General features: G+C 53.9%; 1 protein-coding gene across 1 annotated transcript; it reads left to right on the top strand.

The window, feature by feature from the left end:
• Positions 1-6,399: 6,399 nt before the first annotated feature.
• Positions 6,400-16,846, top strand: KRT7 (keratin 7). The gene is made up of 9 exons (XM_066337537.1): positions 6,400-7,001; positions 7,746-7,954; positions 10,510-10,570; positions 11,224-11,319; positions 11,995-12,159; positions 12,603-12,728; positions 14,048-14,268; positions 14,780-14,814; positions 15,675-16,846. Exons 1-9 carry the CDS (start codon positions 6,615-6,617, stop codon positions 15,860-15,862), a joined length of 1,488 nt encoding a protein of 495 aa, XP_066193634.1. The 5' UTR covers positions 6,400-6,614; the 3' UTR covers positions 15,863-16,846.
• Positions 16,847-18,243: the final 1,397 nt, after the last annotated feature.

Raw genomic sequence — 18,243 nt, forward strand, 5'->3', positions numbered from 1 at the left:
TGTCCCTCGGTGTGTGGGGAGTGAGGGACGTGACACCAGTTCTACTTCTGCCTCTCCCATGTCGTTCCTGTTTATCTCCGAGTTCCTTTTCCATGTTATTTTTTCTCCTTTAGGAGCATTTACCAGGCAACAAATCAGTTTGGTTTTGCCAAAGATGCTGGAATCCCCTCCTGGAGGCAGAGGGTGAGGAGCAGCTCCATCTCTGTGTCCCCCCAGGGGTGAGGCTGGTGCTGGATTCTGTTGGAGACTGTTGAGACCCCAAGTCCTTGCTCAGCATTCCTTTGCCAAGGGCTGCAGAAATGGAATTGGGATGGCTGCCAGTGGGAACTGAGTGTTTTGGGGGGAAGCGAGCCTTTAATCCATCCTGGACTTGGAAATGGGATCCACTGGTGCAAAGTGGCTTCATGCCATTGACTCTGCCCAAGGACAGGAAAGAGAGCTTTGATAAGAGCATTTTTTGGGATGACTCTGCTGGATTATCTCCCTCTTTGCTCCATTCCTTGCACCGTTCCCTCCACTGTTCCTTCCAATGTTCCCTCCAGGACTCGGGCCCCAGACACCTGCAATAATCCTTAGCTGTGTCATCCTGGGTTTATTCCAGCTGCCACAAACTGGTGTGACCTCAGAGTGACCTCACAGTTTCCACCTGCTTGGGAAAGGCCACCTGAGTTTGGAGCTAACGGGAGCAGGGACATGGGAGGAGCTGCACAGGCCATGTGGGATCCTGGCAGGGACAAGTCCAGCCAAGGAGTGATGGGGACACAGGCCCATGGAGGTGGTCCAGGAGCAGCCTCACCTTGGGGAGGGTTACCTGCAGAAATATGGATGGAGAAAGGAGAATTTCCTAATGATTCTGTGTTTTGGAGCAGATCAGCCTGGATTATGTCACTTCAGGAAAGACACTGAGGGGCTGGAGTGAATTCAGAGATGGAAAGAGGGCTGGGGAAGGGTCTGAAGCACCAGGGAAGGGTCTGGAGAACTCCTGAGGGAGCTGGGGAAGGGGCTCAGCCCGGAGAAAAGGAGGCTCGGGGGGCACCTTGTGGCTCTGCACAACTCCCTGACAGGAGGGGACAGCCAGGGGAGGTCGGGCTCTGCTCCCGGGGCACAGGGACAGGAGGTGAGGGAGCGGCCCCAGGCTGGGCCAGGGCAGGGGCAGCTTGGACATCAGGAGGGATTTCCCCATGGGAAGGGTGGTCGGGCCTTGGCAGGGGCTGCCCGGGGAGGTGGCGGAGTCCCCATCCACGGAGGTGTCCAAGGAAGGCCTGGATGTGGCACTCAGTGCTCTGGGCTGGGGACAAGGTGGGGATCAGGCACAGCTTGGAGTCGATGCCCTGGGAGGGCTTTTCCCACCTCAGGGATTCTGGAATTCTGTGTTTGTAGCTCAGGGTATCTGGACTCTGCTCTGGCCCTGGGAGGATTCAGTTTCCACCAGATCTGCCCCTGGAACCTGAGCACACCAACAGACTCCAAAGTCAGATGGATTTTGTGAGAAGAGAACAGGAGTTTTCCAGCCTCTCCTGAGATGTGTCTTTTCCAGAAAAACTGAGCCCAGCATTCCCAGTGCTGGCAGTTCCATCCCAGCACTGAGAACTGAAGTTTTAATTTGTTTGTTTTTCCTTAAGGCTTGGGCTATGGGAGGGACTCTCGGCTTTCATGTTAAAATTATCCAGGTGATGATGATTATCCATAATTATAACTATATTTATCCATATTCCTTCAAGTTTTCTTGTAATCAGAAGATCTTGTAATTTGGGGGAGAGGGGAAAAAAAACAGCTTTAGGCTTTTGTCCAATGAGCTGTAGAGGGGGAAAGTGCATAGCCGGGATACTGGGACACCTTCCCAGTTTCAGGCCGTGTTCCATGTCCCTGGGAAGGATCCTGCTCTGGACTGGGTTTCCTGGTGTGTTCAGGAGCTCCTGGCAGTGGGCAGAGCAGTGGAGGTGGAAAAGTTCCTCTGTAAAGAGGGCAGGAGGAATGTGGGGCTCCATCCACGGGGGAAGAGCAGCCCCATTGCTGCACTGAGCACCTGGAAGGGGCTGGAGGGAGAGATTCCAGCGAGAGCAACTCCTTGCGGGGGGTCCAAGTTGTTTGTAGAATCATGGAAAAACCGGAGATTGAAGGGACCTGTGAGGATCATAGATTTCAACTCCTGACTCAGCACAGACACCCCCAAATCCCCCCAGTCCTGAGAGCCTTGTCCAAATGCTCCTGGAGCTCTGGCAGCCTTGGGCCTGTGACCATTCCTTGGGGAGCCTGGGCAGTGCTCCAGCAGCCTCTGGAAGAGGAACCTTTTCCCAATATCCCACCTGACCATCCCTGGCACAGGTCCAGCTGTTCCCTGGGCCCTGTCCCTGCTCCCTCTTCCTGGCAGTGTTGGTGGCTAGTTTTGTGCTGTATCCAAACATTTAGGATTTTGGTTGATAGCCCTTTTGGGTTGCAGCAAACAGGACAGGTGTGGGCAACTCTGAGCTCCAGGAGCTGTTTCCCAGGGATGGATTTCATGGCCAGCAGCTTCCAGGAGTGGCCAAGAGCCGATTCAAGAACTTCTAAGCCTCAGCAGGGTGGGCAGAGCCAGAGGAGAGGTGAAATGCAGCTCCTGGAGAGAATGAGGACCTTTTGGGAAGCCGTGGGAACACAGAGTTGGATCTGTCACCCTGGGCAAGCTGAGACAGTGCCCCCGCCACCCTGAGGAGCCTTGGTACTCATGGAGAATATTGAATGTGATTTAGAAAAAAATGTCTCCTGTGAGGGTGGGGAGGCTGTGGAATGGATTTCCCAGAGGAGCTGTGGCTGCCCCATCCCTGCAAATGTCTGAAGCCAGGTTGGACAGGGCTTGGAGCAGGCTGGGATAGCAGGAGGTGTCCCTGCCCAGGGCAGGGGTGGCTTTAAGGACCCTTCCCACCTAAACCATTCCACGATTCCATGATCCCATGATTCTGCTCCTACTAGTCCCTGTGATAATTCACATTTGGATTTTGCTGTGTTGCAGCAGGAGGAATGCGTGGATGAGGAGTATCCTGGATGAGGAATGCCTGAATGAGGAGTTCCTGGAAGGCTTGGAGCAGTTTGGGTGAGCCCGGACCTGGCTGCCTCTGGCAGAGCCCTGATTCCTGTCCCGGTTCAAGGCTGGAAAACTGGGGAGGAAAATGTGGTTTCCACGTGTAGATCCACGTGAAGTTGCAGCCTGAACAATACACTGGCCTCTGCCAAAAGCACTGGAGCAGGGAGAAGCCATGGCAGGAAATTCAGGTCCTCGGAAAAGCCACTTCATGGAATGTGAGGATTTTGGCACATTCAGTTTATGTGAGATAAGGATGGGAGGGTGTGACTGGGATGGTGGAAAGTGTCCCTGTCTGAACCAGGGGATTGCACTGGATAAACTCCAAGGTCCCTTCCAACCCAAACCATTCCATGATTCCCGTCAATAGGGGAGTCCCACCAGGCTCATGGGAATTGTTGCAGTGCTTGGGAAGTGGCAGGGGCAGAAAATGAAACCAGACACCAATTAAAGGCTGTCCAGTGGGACACGGGGCCCTGAGTGCTAGCGGGAGGGAGGCACCAACCTTTGGAACTCCGTGGCTCAGCAGCTGTTGCCAGGCTGGAAAGGGCACTCCCTTGTCGCCGAGCTCTGGGCTGGAGCTGCGTCATTCCATTGACTTTATGGCCTGGTGACACAGGAAATGAGCCTGGAATCCATAAAATCCTGATAAGTGGCCACCTCATCCCAATAATCCGTGCATCAGACGGTGCCTTCAGTTGTGGAATATTCTGAGCTGGATCCCGAGGATCCGTGAGGCCAACTCTTGCCTGGTGACATCCAACACCTGCCTTTGGGATCCAGGAGAACAAATTCTCTCTGACCAGTCTCTACTCACAGGAATTATGATGAGCTGGAAATTTTAATTAATGAGGCTGCTTTGATACTGGAAGGGGGATCTGGGTTCACAGCATGGGGAGATCTTGGGAAAGGTGCTGTTTTGTTCCCATTGATTTTGGGTGGGTTTAGCAGGAGTAAGAGCTTGGCAGTGCCATTAGACATCAGGAAAATTTCTGTGGACATCATGAGGAATTTTTCCATGGAAAGGATGGTCAGGCACTCCAGTGGTGGAGTCTCCATCCCTGGAGGTATCCAAGGAATGTGGCACTCAGGACTCTGGTGGGGACTGCTCACAGCTTGTATTCCATGATCTTAGAGGACATTTCCAGCCTCAGTGATCCTGGGATCCCGATAGCCCCGAGTGCCTCATCCAGGAGGTCTCCATCACCCAGTGCTCTGCCTCCCTGGGCCTGGAGAGCGATCCCAATGCCCTGTGTCCATTCCCCAGCCATGAGCCTCACAGACACTGTGAGGTGTTGGGACAATAAATGTGGGATTCAGGGCCAGAGCTCTTTGGATCAGGAACCACTAGCAGGGCATGCACAAACACAACCTATGGACACTCCTGCTCCCAAAAGCTTTCAATCCAAACACAGAAATCCAGTAGGCAGCAGGAGGGATCCCCTGGGATAACACAGGAGGTGTGGAAACCCTGCAAGAACACATTTCCAACGCATAATTTTACTCACCTGCAGAGGTTTTCCTCTTCCATCACAATATTTGGTGGTTTTTTTTGTTTTTTTTTTTTTGGCACTTTCCAGCTGGAATTGTGAGCCTGTCTTGTTTTCCCAAGGATTGGTCCTTTGTGGGGGTTTGGCTGCTCTGGGAGCATCGGAGCCAATCCTCTGTGTGCAGGCCCAGGGGGGATGTGACCCCCAGCATGGCAGGCAGGGAAATCCCTTCCCCAAAAAGTCAAAAGTGAGCTCCGTGTCACCAAACTGCAGTCCCTGGGGTCACTGATGAGGGCTGGGAGGAATTTACCGGTCGGAGCAGTTGTGGAACAATCTCAGGTTGCCATGGAGCAACAACACAACAAACCCTGGGACACCTCTGGTGGCCACATCTTGCCCTGCCCCACGTGGCTTCAAACGAGGAATATCCACCTGGCAGTGGGGGAAGGGAGCAGAACTGGGAACAGCAAGCAGGGGCTGAGGCTTCCTGATCCCACCTGGATTGCTTGAGGTGCAGGGAAGGAGGGTTGGACTTGGGATGAAGATGGGCTCACCCTCACCCAAATCCAAGGTGAAGTCCAGCTCCCCAGTGCCGAACTGGGATTCCTGGAGGCTGCTGGGTGCAGCTTTGCCTTGTGCTAGAAAGTTGGGATTCACCTGCCTGGATGGATTTACCTGGCTGGATTGCTCCTCCTGTGCCTGTCGTGTTGTGTAAAAGTCCCTGTGCACTTATCCAGGCCGGAATCCAACCTGGTAACAGCCAGAACCAGGTGGGAGTTGTTGCCTGACTGTCAATCCCACAGTCAGCATCCATCCCTGTTTTCTCAGGACATCCCCGTGCTGTTCCGTGAGCAGCCTGGCCGTGTGAGGCTGGACACTGCTGTGTTCCCAGCTGGGAATGGATGGATGGAGAGATCCCTGTCCTGTCCTCCAGCCCCAGGGGAGGTGCAGGGCATGTCTGTAACAGTCCACTTCGTTTACACTCAGTGGATTATTTTTATAATCCCGGGATCAATTAGGCTGGAAAAGACCTCTGAGATCACCGAGTCCAACCTGAGATGGTGGAAGCCAAGCCAGATGCAGGGCTGGCAGGAATCCTGCAGGAATCCTGCCCCATCTCTCTCTTCCCAGATCAAATTCTCCCTTTTCACTCTTTACAAAGAGAATTTCCCTGCAGCAGCTGGGCTTCTCCTCCCCCCAGAGCAGGACGGGTGGATTTTGAGCAGGCTGAGTTTGCAGCCAGCCTTATCTCCCTGTCCTGGGGACAGAAAAGCTGAAGGGTGACACTTTCAGGCCAGACTTTGAAATCTCCTGGGGAATTTACGACTTGATAGTGAAGTGCTGAGGCTCTCTGGGACTATTTGGAAATGGCAAAACCCCTGAAACCAAATTTTTTCTCTGCATTTTCTTCATACAAGTCCCAAAATTCAAGCAGGGACCCAGAACGCCGAGCTAGAATTTAAATCCTATCTCCTTTTGAGTGTGGACTAAATGTTGGGTGGGATGCAACCCTTCTAACCCACCTCGGTTTTAAGGATTTATTGGAGGGGAGCAGGAGAGAGGAGGGCGGGCAGGCTCCGGGTGCTGCTGGCAGGGCCCGGGCAGTGCCCTGGTTTATATTAAACAGGCAGGACTTGGCGCCGGGGCCCCTTTATCAGCTTTGGGCCGTGCCCAGGGGACAACCTGCCTGCAGCATTTCCAAATCCCTGCGTGTTCCCTGTGTCCCCCCTGCTCATTGCAGCAGCCGTCCGGGCACGGGGAATGGCAGGGATCCGAGCTCGGGGCTCAGCGCACAGGTGGCAGAGGAGCAGAGGAGGGACACGGCGCCAGGTGTGTCCCTGTCCCTTCCCCGCGGCCCTTCCCTTTCTCCCGCTGGAGGGTGGGAATGCAGCCAGGCACACCCAGCTCCGAGCAGTAAAATGATCCCTGGTGTGCCCTTGGGCCAAGCCCAGCTTTTCTAACGGATAAAAGGGGAGGCAGCGGGAGAGCTCTCACTCCCCTCCGCTCCAGCGCAGCTTCCCTGAGCTTTTCAGGAACGAGGCATCCGCACCGACCCCTGCAGCACCATGTCCCGCTCGGTGACCTTCAGCTCCCGCTCGGCCGCCGGGCCGGCGCTGAGCCAGGTGCGGGTCAGCTCCGTGTCCTCCAGCCGCAGCTCCGGCCTCGGCCGCGCCGGCGGCTTCGGCAGCGCCAGCCTCTACAGCCTGGGCTCCGGCAGCAAGAGGATCAGCCTGGGAGGGGGCAGCTCCTTCAGCGTCCGCTCGGGCTACGGCTATGGGGGAGCCGGCTTCGGGGGCAGCCTCAGCCCCGGCGGCATCCAGGAGGTCACCGTCAACCAGAGCCTCCTGACGCCCCTCAACCTGGAGATCGACCCCAGCATCCAGAGGGTCCGCAAGGAGGAAAAGGAGCAGATCAAGACCCTGAACAACAAGTTCGCCTCCTTCATTGACAAGGTGGGCTACTTGGGCTGGCTCAGAACTCTGGGGGTGCTGAACAGTAGCTGGGACCCAAAATTGGTTTAATCGTGACTGGGCCGAGGATCCGTCCTGGAGAATGTGGTGGGGTTTGCCCACTGCAATCAAATAATTCTTATTGTTCGATGTATTAAAGCCCTGCTGGTATTGCCAACAGAACAGGTGTTCACCTTGCTCGGGCTGCCTTTGCAGCCCTGATTTACCTGGGATTGCCCAAAAAGGGGTGCAGGCTTTGCAGCCCCACCCCAGCACCAAATCTGGGGAGGGAGAGGCTCCTGGAGGGAGCAGATGGAACCAGAGCCTGTCCCCGGAGAGCAGATGGAACCAGAGCCTGTCCCAGGGTGTTTATGCTGCCCTGCCCAGTTTGGCTCTCCTGCACTAATTGACCTTGTGTAAATCTCGCTCTGGTATCCCCGAAATGTGAGGAATCCAGCTCTAGAGCTGGAGTAATTGGAGGGTTTGAGGTCTGGGGCCAGTTTCTGTCAAGTGTCAGCCCGGCAGAATCTGCTTTTCTTTAATTCATCCAAAGCCTCAAAGTCACAAACCAGGTCCCAGAGCAGCCAACCTCTTTAGTGTGGTCTCCATGACCCTCCTCTGATGCTTCCCATGGACACGCAAATTCCTGGGACGGGATTACCACCTGCAGCCTAGTCCTTCCATCTCCTGTCGTGCAAGCTCCCCCTCTGTCCCACATCCCCAAATGAGCCCTGCTCTCCCTCCCAGGTGCGGTTCCTGGAGCAGCAGAACAAGATGCTGGAGACCAAGTGGAGCCTCCTGCAGGAGCAGAAGACGACACGGAGCAACATCGCTCCCATGTTCGAGTCCTACATCAGCAACCTGCGGCGGCAGCTGGATGGGCTCCTGGCGGACAAGGGGCGCCTTGAGGGAGAGCTCAAGAACATGCAGGACCTTGTGGAGGACTTCAAGACCAAGTAAAGTATCAGTGTCCCCCTGACAGGGTGGTGGAGCTGCTGGCTGGGCCGGTGGCTGGACACGGATGTCCCCGGCTCCCCTGCCAGGGTGGGGGATGTTTTCTGGCCACCAATGAGGTGTGCAGTCCAGGGAAGCTGCCTGGATTCTTCTTGCTCGTTGTCTCTGGCACCTTGTTCCTGCATGGGCCAGTGCCTCCATCTTCTTGGCTTTGCTTTGGGGCCTATTCAGGGTTGGAAGTGGCATTTGGGGCCTACTCAGGGCTGAAGGTGACATTCTGGAGCCTCCCTGGGGTTGGAGGTGGTGCTTTGGGGCCTCCTCAGGGTGAGAAGTGACTCCTTGGGGTGGCCAGAACTCCAAGAGTTCCGCAGGAGCTCCCGGCTCATTCCCTGGGTAGGGAATGGAGCAGCTGCCCTGCAATTATTCAGTGACTTTTCAGTGTCACCTGGGAGGAGCCCCAGAAGAAAGGTGGCCTTTGTCCCAGCCCAGCCGGGAAATGTCTCTGAGAAAGCAGGGGAAGAACAGGACGGAGCTGGCAAACTGGATTAGGCAGGAACTGCAAATAGAGCTGATAATCCCCAGGGTGTGTTTAGGGAGAGTCAATACCCAGAGATTCCCAAAGAGCTGCTTGGGAATGATGCTTCCCCCAGCCCTGTCCAGCTATTTCATCTCTGTTACTTTATCCACAGTCGGCCTTGGAATCTCTGCAAGGAGCTGGTTTGCAGCCAGAGGGATTAAACCCCAAAGTTTAGCTGCATTTCCCATGGATTCAGTCCGTGGACTCGTGGATTTATTCCTTTAGCCTACAGATGCATGGAAAGCCACACCCTCTGTGTGCTAACGGAAGGGAAGCAGGAGCTAGGAGCTGAGGGAGTGAGAATGCAATAACTGGAATGCAGAACCCGGTGCTCCCCATTTATATGGAGAAAATCTCATTTATAAATGGAAAACCTAAACCGTGGTGTGGTCTGGGGGCGTCTGTGGCCTCTTTTCCATAGGTCTGGTTTCCCCAGGAATTCCCAGGTGATACTTAGGAGAGGAAAGGCTCCAGGGATGAGACCCAGCTCCTCACTCAGGAATTGCAGTGGCAGTGGGTGTGGAGCCAGCTGGGATCATGCTGCCCACAGGGCTTAGTTCCAAGGGGTGAGGGTGTCCTGAGCTTCCAGAGGGGCCTCGGGAAAATACTGGACAATTTAGGAAGAAATTCCTCTCTATGAGGGTGGGGAGGCCCTGGAATGGATTTCCCAGAGCATCTGTGGCTGCCCCATCTGTGGAAGTGCCCAAGGTCAGGTTGGATGTGGCTTAGAGCAACCTGGGATAGCAGAAGGTTTCCCTGCCCATGGCTGGAATGGGCTTTATGGTCTCTACAAACCCAATTCATTCCTAGATTCCATGCTTTATCCGTTCACTGACCAGCTTGGTGGAGCTGCCCCCAGGAAATGAGGAATTTGATGATCCATTCCAGAAGAATTCAGTGTTTTTATCTCTCTCTGCTGATCCCTTGTGTGCAGAGGTAGCGCCTCTGCGTCATTTCCTGGGATTTATTCCTCTGGAATAGCACTGGCAGCTCACTGACCTCCAAAGGGGCGACCTCCAAAGGGGCAACCTCCATTGATCCTGGTGTGGATGGGCATGATTCCAGTTGGGAGCAGGAGGGAGGGGCAGGGAGGCTGGGAAGGTGAAGCAGCCCCTGCTTTGGAAGGCAAATTCCAGCTCTGGCCATGCAGGGCCCATGTAAATAAAGAGCCTTAACGTAGTAACAACAATTCCCAAACAGCTGAAGTGCTTCCTGCTCTGTTCCTTGGATGGCTTTCAGGATTCCCAGATCCCCAGAGCAGGCTGGGGCTGGATGTTTGGGCAGGTTGAGGGTGCACAGACAGGTCCAGGTGGGCTCCAAGATCCAGATTTGCAAATCAGTGGTGATCCTGTGAAATCTATGAGAGGGATTTTTTATCTGCTGGAGAACTTTAAGTGAAACCTCTGGGGATTTTCAGGTGAGCCCTCATTTGAGGGTGAATACCAGAGCAGGAGTCACCAAAACTGGACTTTGGAGGAGAATGAGGGTAATTAATTACCTTTAGCTCTGCCCAGGGTAGTGCCATGTGTTCAACACCTGCAAAATGTTCCCAACAGTCTGGAATAGGGAAGTGCAGAGTAGAAGCAGCACCAGCAGGTGCTGGGATCAGCCCAGAGAAGTTTGTGAGATCTGTTTGTGTCTCTCCTGATTTGTATTTGCACCCTGAAGGGCTGGTGAAAAAATGGGGGCAGAGCCTGGGCCTTCCCCAAAGGAGGAGCAGGAGCAAGAATCTTCTGAAGCAGAGGGAATTTTAAGGATTATGGGAAAGCAAGGAGGGGATGCTTTCCAGATGGTGGTGGTGGTGTGGAGCAGCTCATCCAGAGCAGACCTGTGGCACCACTGGTGCACCAGCCCTGGGGAATTGCTGGGCTGGCTCCCAAGAAATGGAGGGATAGAGAAGAGAACTGGGATAACCTTTCACTGAGATATTTTTCCTTTTATCCAGGCTCTAACTTCACAGGAATCCTTTTATTTTGGCAGGTACGAAGATGAGATCAACAAGCGCACGGCGGCCGAGAATGAGTTTGTGGTGCTCAAGAAGGTGAGTATCATCGTGGGTCAGGGAATCCTCACATAGGGTGGGTGGGAAGAGACCTTAAAGTCCATCCCAATCCCACCCCTGCCATGGGCAGGGACAATTTTCATGGGCCCAGGGTGCTCCAAGTCCCATCCAGCTTTGGACTCTTCCAAGCATGGGGCAGCCACAGCTCTTCCCTGGGATGGATCATCAGTGTGTGCAGCCCTTTCCCCTATTTGCCCCAACTCACAGTGTACTCTTTGCCCTACTCAGAGTTTACTCCAGCTCTGCCTAAGCTCTGAGGGGTAGGATTCTATCCCACACCTGCCAAAGGCAGCTCAGGGGAGGCCCTGAGGTCTCCACACACACAGGGAAGAGGTGTTGGGTCCCAGGGGTACCAGAGATGATGCCAGACCTTTCTTCAGAATCTTTCCTGAGGTCTGCTTGTCCAACCTGACACTGAACTTGCAAACAGGGATCCAAAGGATCCCCAAGGACTCTCAGGATCTGCCCTCCAGTAGCATTCAATGCCCTGGGAGATGAATTGTAGGCCTTGAGGTGCCACTGGGATAGCTGGAGCTGGTTTGGGGAGCTCTTCTTTGGAAGTCAACAGGGGCTGGGTGGGCTCAGACAATCAAAGCTCCACAATCTCAGTGGGTTATTCCTCATTTTTCCAGGATGTGGATGCTGCCTACATGAACAAAGTGGAGCTGGAGGCCAAGGTGGACGCTCTGACAGATGAGATCAACTTCCTGAGGGCTTTCCATGAGGCGGTGAGGACCCTTTTGCTTCTTCAGAGGGGGAAAACAGGGAATGCTGGCTGGAGAAAGGAACGTGGGGAAGGTGATGGATTCATGGAGTCAGTCTTTCCTTCCATAAGCAAAACTATGCCTGCGTGTGAAGTGATTCCTCTGAATTCCCATGGATCGCCACACAGATTTCTCCCTGTCTGGGATGTGGGATGGATGGATTGCAGACATAATGGGACAGACATTGTATTTGTGATGCTGCTTGTGTGAAAACAAGAGAAACAAGTGGTTTGTAGGGATTTAGGTGGTGCTGTGCGCCAGGAATGAAGGAAAGCTGCTTGTTCTCAGCTCCTTTCTCCTCCCCGTTGTTTCAAAGATCGGGGATTGCCTGAGCTGGACACACACCCTTGGAAGAGGTGGTGGAATTTGCCCCTTCAGGTTCTGCAGCCAGCTGGGTTGTCATCTAAGGAACGGGATAATAGTGGGATAAGCGGCCCTGCTGCCAAAGTAGGGATAAACAGCTCTGCTGTTGGTTGTTGCTCTGTGCTTTGCAAGGCTGGCTCCCTCCTAATTAATGATTATTTTGATGGGATTCTTATCTGCCTCTCTTTCCCTTCTCTCGTTGCATTCTCTCTTTAATTGGCTTCCGAAAGAGGGGCCCTGAAACCTCGCTGATTAATGGGCTTGGTTTTCCTGCAGGAGCTCAACGAGCTGCAGGCCCAGATTTCGGACACCTCGGTGGTGCTGTCCATGGACAACAGCCGGAACCTGGACCTGGACAGCATCATCGCCGAGGTGAAGGCGCAGTACGAGGAGATCGCCAACCGCAGCCGCGCCGAGGCCGAGTCCTGGTACCAGAGCAAGGTGAGCTCTGGGAGGGGACAGGGATTCAGGGCCCTTCAGTGCCCGAAGGGGCTCCAGGAGAGCTGGAGAGGGCCTGAAGCAATGAGAACAGGGAATGGCTTCTCACTGCAAAAGGGAATATTGGGAAGAAATTCCTCCCTGTGAGGATGGGGAGCCCTGGAATGGATTTCCCAAAGAAGCTGTTGCTGCCCCATCCCTGGAAGTGTCCGAGGCCAGGTTGGATGGGGCTTGGAGTACTCTGGCACTGTGGAAGGTGTCCCTTCCCATGGCAGGGGTGACACTGAATGGACTTTAATGTCCCTTCCAAGCCAAACCATTCCATGGCCACCAGCTCTGTCAGCCCCTGTATCCCCTGTGCCATGAGTGGAGTGGGGGGAGGGTCTGTCCCACTCATTCCCTGCCATGCTCACCCCATCACTCTGTGTCCCACTGCTCTGTCCCAGTATGAGGCGCTGCAGGTGACAGCTGGGAAACACGGGGACGACCTGAGGAACACCAAGAATGAGATCACGGAGATCAACAGGGGCATCCAGAGGATCCAGGGGGAGATCGAGAATGCCAAGGCCCAGGTGAGGAGCTGCCCCTCTCCTGTCCTTCTCTGGCCTCAGAGCTGGGATCTGGCACTGATCCTCTGGGGACTGGGGACAGAATCTGAGGGGGCACCTGGAGCTGTGTCTGGGGAGGGTCAGGTTGGATACTGGGAAAAGCTTCTGGCCCCGGAGGGTGTTGGGCACTGACCAGACTCCCCAGGGAATGGTCACAGCCCCAAGGCTGCCAGAGCTCCAGGAACCTTTGGACACCACTCTCAGGTGTTGAATTTCAGAGTTAGTGGGATTTTTAGGGTTGTCATGGCCTGAGCCATGATGGTCCTTGTGGGTCCCTTCCAACTCCGGACCATTCTGCGATGTTAGGGATGTTTCAGGGGTCTGGGTGTCACACAGCACCTTGCATGTGGTGATTTTTCCAACCTTTCCAACCTTCACAATTCCATGATCTGTAAGAACCATTCTAGGGTGGCTGCATGGCTCATCCTGTAGGATTTCAGTTCTGCTGGGGGAGGGGGGGTGTTGGGAGCAGGGTGGTCCTGCTAGGGAGGTGGATTTTCGAGAGGATGAGTGGAAATCACCCCTGGCACACAATCCTCTGCCCTCCTGTTCCTGGGATCATTGTCCACTCCCTTTCCCAGTAGGGAACACCATATTTAGGCACACACACAGAGGTTTGGGGTACTCTGTTTGCTTTCACTGGGGTTTTATCACTTTATCAGGGCTGTGGCTTAGGCCTGGAGCTCCACTCCAGATAAACCTGGTGATTCATCCCGGATTATTTGGTTTCAGGGCAGGGAGGCTCTGGCACCAGCTGAGAGCTGCCCTGTTGGGGCTCCGTTGGACAATGTGTGGGAGCACAAAGCCTCTTGAGAGCCCTTCCTGCCAAACACGGGGGTTGGAGCTGTGGGGGCACAGCTGGGGGTTCCCTGGGGCCCCACAGGGCTGGTCTTGGGGTGTTTGGTACCTCCAGGTGTGCTCCAGTCCACACCCACCTACATTTCAGCCAGAGATTGCCCAGCTCTGAAAAAACTCTGGGGAAATAGCAGAGAACCTGAGCTTTCCTGAACCCCAAGGGATCTCTGGGATTTGGGGGACTGGGAAGCTGAGGATCACCTTAAAAAATGTAACCAGTGGAGAGAAACCCGGTCTTCCTTCTGGGAGACTTTGGAAGGAGATGAGGTTCCATCTCCATCCAGTGCCCAAAAAACCAGGTAGGGGTGAAATCGCAGTAGAGCTCCAGATCTGTGAAGAGGGACTGGGCAGCAGAGCCAGAGGTTTGGGGCACAGGATCCTCCTACAGGGATGAGGAGCCCCCTGATGTGGCCGTTCTGCCCCCGCAGCGAGCGAAGCTGGAGGCAGCCGTGGCCGAGGCTGAGGAACGTGGGGAGCTGGCCCTCAAGGACGCCAGGGCCAAGCTGGCTGAGCTGGAGGACGCTCTGCAGAAAGCCAAGTCTGACCTGGCCCGGCAGCTCCGGGAATACCAGGAGCTCCTGAACGTCAAGCTGGCCCTGGACATTGAGATTGCGACCTACAGGAAGCTGCTGGAGGGCGAGGAGAGCAGGTGAGGACACGTGGGAGGATTGGTGAGCAAAGATTCCCTCTGGGAGGGATCCTGCCCTTTGCTCCCTTTGTCTGGGGACACCATGAGAGCCCAATTCCCATTTCCACAAGGAAATGCAGGCAAGGAAACCTTTGAAAAACTGAGTTTTGGTCCTGGAAATGCTTTGGCCGAAGAGCCGAACTGGCAGATTCTGGGGGAAAAATACTGGGGAAAATAAGTGAAGAAGGAAAAAACTGGTTTCCATCAGGTTTGATGGATGCTGTGGCAGATCATTTCCAAGTGGAAATCCCTGTGGAATTAAGACAGAACTTCTGTGCTCTGTCCTCCCCCACCATGGCAGTAACAGAGTTGGTAAATGCAGGGCTGGAACAAAGCCCTGGAGGGCCCAGGGATCTTCCCTGGATAAGGTGCAGCTGGAGTAGAAACTTCTTTCCTCTGTCCTCCTCCTCAACCCCCAGGACCAAGGAAAGCTGAGTCTAATCCCTCCCCTTCCCTTTGTCTTTTCCGACAGGTTGGCTGGGGATGGAGTTGGCAACGTCAACATCTGTAAGTGATTTTGTTGTTTGTTGTGGTTCCCCCTCATTCTAAACCCATGGGAAAGGGGGCGCAGAGTGTCCCAGTTCACCCAGTTCAGCCCCTCCTTACTGGGAGCACCCGGAGACTGGGGGTGGTGCTGGGGCTCCATCCTGAGCTCAGCTCTGGCTCATCGGGATGAAATTGGACTTGGGGCAGCAATGATCTTCCTTTCCTCACATTTTTGTATGGATAGAAAAGCACTAATGGGAAATTAATTTCCTGGGTTGGGAATTAGTGCACAGGTGGTGGCAGAGGGTGTTCTTCCAGCTTGGGAAGTGTTGGATCCTCACCTGGCCCAGGCCTTGGGCAGGAGCTGCTCTTTCAGGAATGCTCCAAACCAGTGGCTCTGATTTTCAGCCCCTTAATTCCTGCTGGGAATTGGGGAACCCCATTCCCACAGGTTTGGGGCGCCAGAAGATGAGCTGAATATGTTTGTGAAATGGGGTTCTCCATGGATTTTCTAAGGGCTATCTATGAGTTCTCCAAGCTCAAGGGATCCTGAGCCGGGTTGGGTAATGGAGTGACAAGATGAGAAGGAAGGACTTTAAACTGAAAAAGGGGAAGTTTAGATGGGATATTGGGATGAAATTCTTCCCTGTGAGGATGGGGAAGCCCTGGAATGGATTTCCAAGAAGATCCCCCATCCCTAGGAGTGTCCAAGGCCAGGTTGGATGCAGCTTGGAGGAGCCTGGGATAGTGGGAGGTGTCCCTGCCCATGGCAGGGTGGCACTGGATGGGCTTTAATGTTCTTCCCACCCAAACCATCCTGTGGGAGCCTTTCCTGAGGGAGCGGGTTCCAGGTGCTGACGTTCCCTTTGCTCCTCTCCCAGCCGTGGTCAGCTCCAGCAGTGGGGGCGGATTCTCCAGCTCCGGCGGACTCCTGGGAGCAGGGATTGGAGGAGGCCTCAGCCTGGGCTCGGGAATGGGCAGCGGAGCTCTCGGCTTCTCCTCGGGAGGCTCCTCCAAGTCCTACACCATCACCACCACCTCGTCTAGCCGGAGAAGTGTCAGGAAGTAACTCCAGTGATGGAGCTCAGCATTCCCAGCACCCGAGAGAGGGAGACCACAGAAAGAAAAGTCTTGATGCCTTTTGCAGGATGAATTGGCTGCAAACCTCCTGCAGTGCTGAGGCCCTGCCCCTGCCCTGCCTGGGCTTGATCCTGCACTCTTGGATTGTAACCATTCCTCCGGGAGCAGGATCAAACCTGGGGGGTGAAATTTATCCCAGGATGCAGGTGGGATATCCCTGCTGTTACCCTTGTGCTTGGTACCCCCTGCTCTGGGCTGGATTTCACCCTTGGAAAGGCAAATCCCATGTTTCTGCTGTGCTTCTGCAAAAGACCAGAAGATTCTTTCCCTCTTAACAGGATTTGGAAGACTCTAATCCCTCAGGCTCCTCAGCCCCTGACAAGGGCTCACCCTGGGTTGGGTTTTTTAAATATACCAGGAAGTTTGGGTCTCCCCTTCTTTTCTTTGGAAATGGGCTCAGGGTTGGGATTCAACATTCCCGTGTGACTGAAGCTGTTTCTGACCAAAGGCAGCACTGACAGATTGATTTCAGGCTCCTCATAGCAAAATAACTCCTCAAGAAACTCCCACACCCTTTCCCTCTTTTTAAATGAAACCCAAAGCTTGAGGGATCTAAAATTGTTTCAAATTCCATGTGTCCCACTAAACTGGGAGATAAATTCCCTATTTTTGGGTGTCTGTTTACTACTCCCTGTTTAAGGGTATTTAGTGATATCTGGAGTCTCCTGCAGTGAGGGTTCAGTTGATGCCCCATTCCAAAAACTCCTTGTTCCTGCCAAAATGGGTCTTCAACATGCCAGGGAAATTGTTGTTACTGCAGTAGGAAGAGTTTGTAGGGAACTTACTCCAAGAACCTGCTCCCAGTTTTTGTGTTCAGCCCTGTCCTGGGATTGTGTTTTGAGTTGGATTTTTATGCTTTTTATGTCTCCCATGAGTCCTTTATAGGACTAATAAAGTTTCCCTTTTAGCTGCATGTCCAGTCTCAGCAAAGTTCTTTGGGCTGCCCTGGGTGCTCAGGAGCTCTGGAAAATATCCAGGAATCACCTTCCTGCCATCACCTGGAGCAGAGCTGTGGGCAGGGGCAGGGTTTGGGGTTTGATGCCTGCAAAGCTCATTCCTGGTGGGAATTTGCCTGCCTGGAGTCTGGGCAAAGGGTTGGGGGAGTTTGTTCAGAGTCATGGTTTGAGCTCAGGACTGAAATGGAATCTGGTTTTAATGGAAGGGAGGAGTGGGATTTTAGCCCTTCTTGCTCATGGATTCCCTGGAAAAAAACAGCAAAAATCCCGAGCATGGAAAAGACCCTTTTGTGTCCCAGTGCAATGGGAAATGTGGGGAGCTTTGCTTCCAGCTTTGCCACGATCCACTGTCCCTGTCCCAGCCCTCGGTCCCCTGTGGGAATGTTTGAGCCTCCTCGGAGCTGGGGTCTGGGGTCTGGGTCATCTGGAACAGGGACACAATTCCTTCTGCCTGTGGGGCTCTGGAGGGAGCTGGGCCCATCCCAGGGCAGACTGTGTCTTTCCAGCCCTGTGCAGCTGGGGCCAGAGGCTTTGGGGCCACTTGGGAATGCTGATTCCTCTGGGATGGAGGGTGACTCCTTCATGGATCCTTCAACTGCCTCTTACCCAGCCCCGCCACAGCCCAGCATCTCCCACCTGATCTATTCCAAGCCCCTTTGGGGCTATTTGTCACTATTTGTCATCCTTTGAGTGGTCTGGGGATGCTTGGGCAGGAATTGTGTGGTTTGGGGATACTTGTGAGTTGTGTGTAGGAGTCCAGGGCATTCCTCTGGGCGCCCTTGAAGGCCACAGACCTCAGCAGAGAGGTTTGGGACTCGAGCAAGAGGGTCATGGAGCTGTACAGGGGGGTCTTGGAGCTGTACAGGGGGGTGATAGACACTGCCACAGTGCCCAGGAGGACACTGCCTTTGACTTCAGTCCATGGTAATGGCTTCCAATATTAAGAGAAGGATTACAAACCACAAAGATGTGAAAACAGTAGTTTAGCTTGGTGTAGGATGAAAAATTATGTAGTTTTGAGTTTTTAGAATGTATGTACATGGGGAACAAGATGGAGGATTTGGGGTGGTGCCCTTAGTTCTTCTTTCTTCTCCCCTGGCCTCCAACTTGTGGTGACAGTGGCACAAAGTAGTTTGAGGAGATTGGGTCAGAGTAGAGTTGACCCCTTCAGAAAAGGTGATAGGTATTGGCACATCACTGTAAACAAGTGATAGGTGATTTTCTGTATGAAGAGGCTGCGACATCCCACTGCGGGAGGCGTCCCCTTGTGTCCTCGCTGCTGTTCAGATCTCGGCTGGTGTTGGGGGTTAGGTTTGTTTTTTTTTTTTTACTGAAAAGAATTTTTTCCCCATAA

Source organism: Sylvia atricapilla, chromosome 29 (assembly GCF_009819655.1).
Source record: "Sylvia atricapilla isolate bSylAtr1 chromosome 29, bSylAtr1.pri, whole genome shotgun sequence".
Classification (NCBI taxonomy): Eukaryota; Metazoa; Chordata; class Aves; order Passeriformes; family Sylviidae; genus Sylvia; species Sylvia atricapilla.

What these genes read in the sequence shown, in the direction of transcription:
- KRT7 (XM_066337537.1), top strand. Translation starts at nt 6,615, where the DNA reads ATGTCCCGCTCGGTGACCTTCAGCTCCCGCTCGGCCGCCGGGCCGGCG. An exon ending in AGTTTGTGGTGCTCAAGAAG is followed by an intron (nt 10,571 to 11,223) that starts GTGAGTATCATC and finishes TCATTTTTCCAG; the next exon opens with GATGTGGATGCTGCCTACAT. An exon ending in TCGAGAATGCCAAGGCCCAG is followed by an intron (nt 12,729 to 14,047) that starts GTGAGGAGCTGC and finishes CTGCCCCCGCAG; the next exon opens with CGAGCGAAGCTGGAGGCAGC.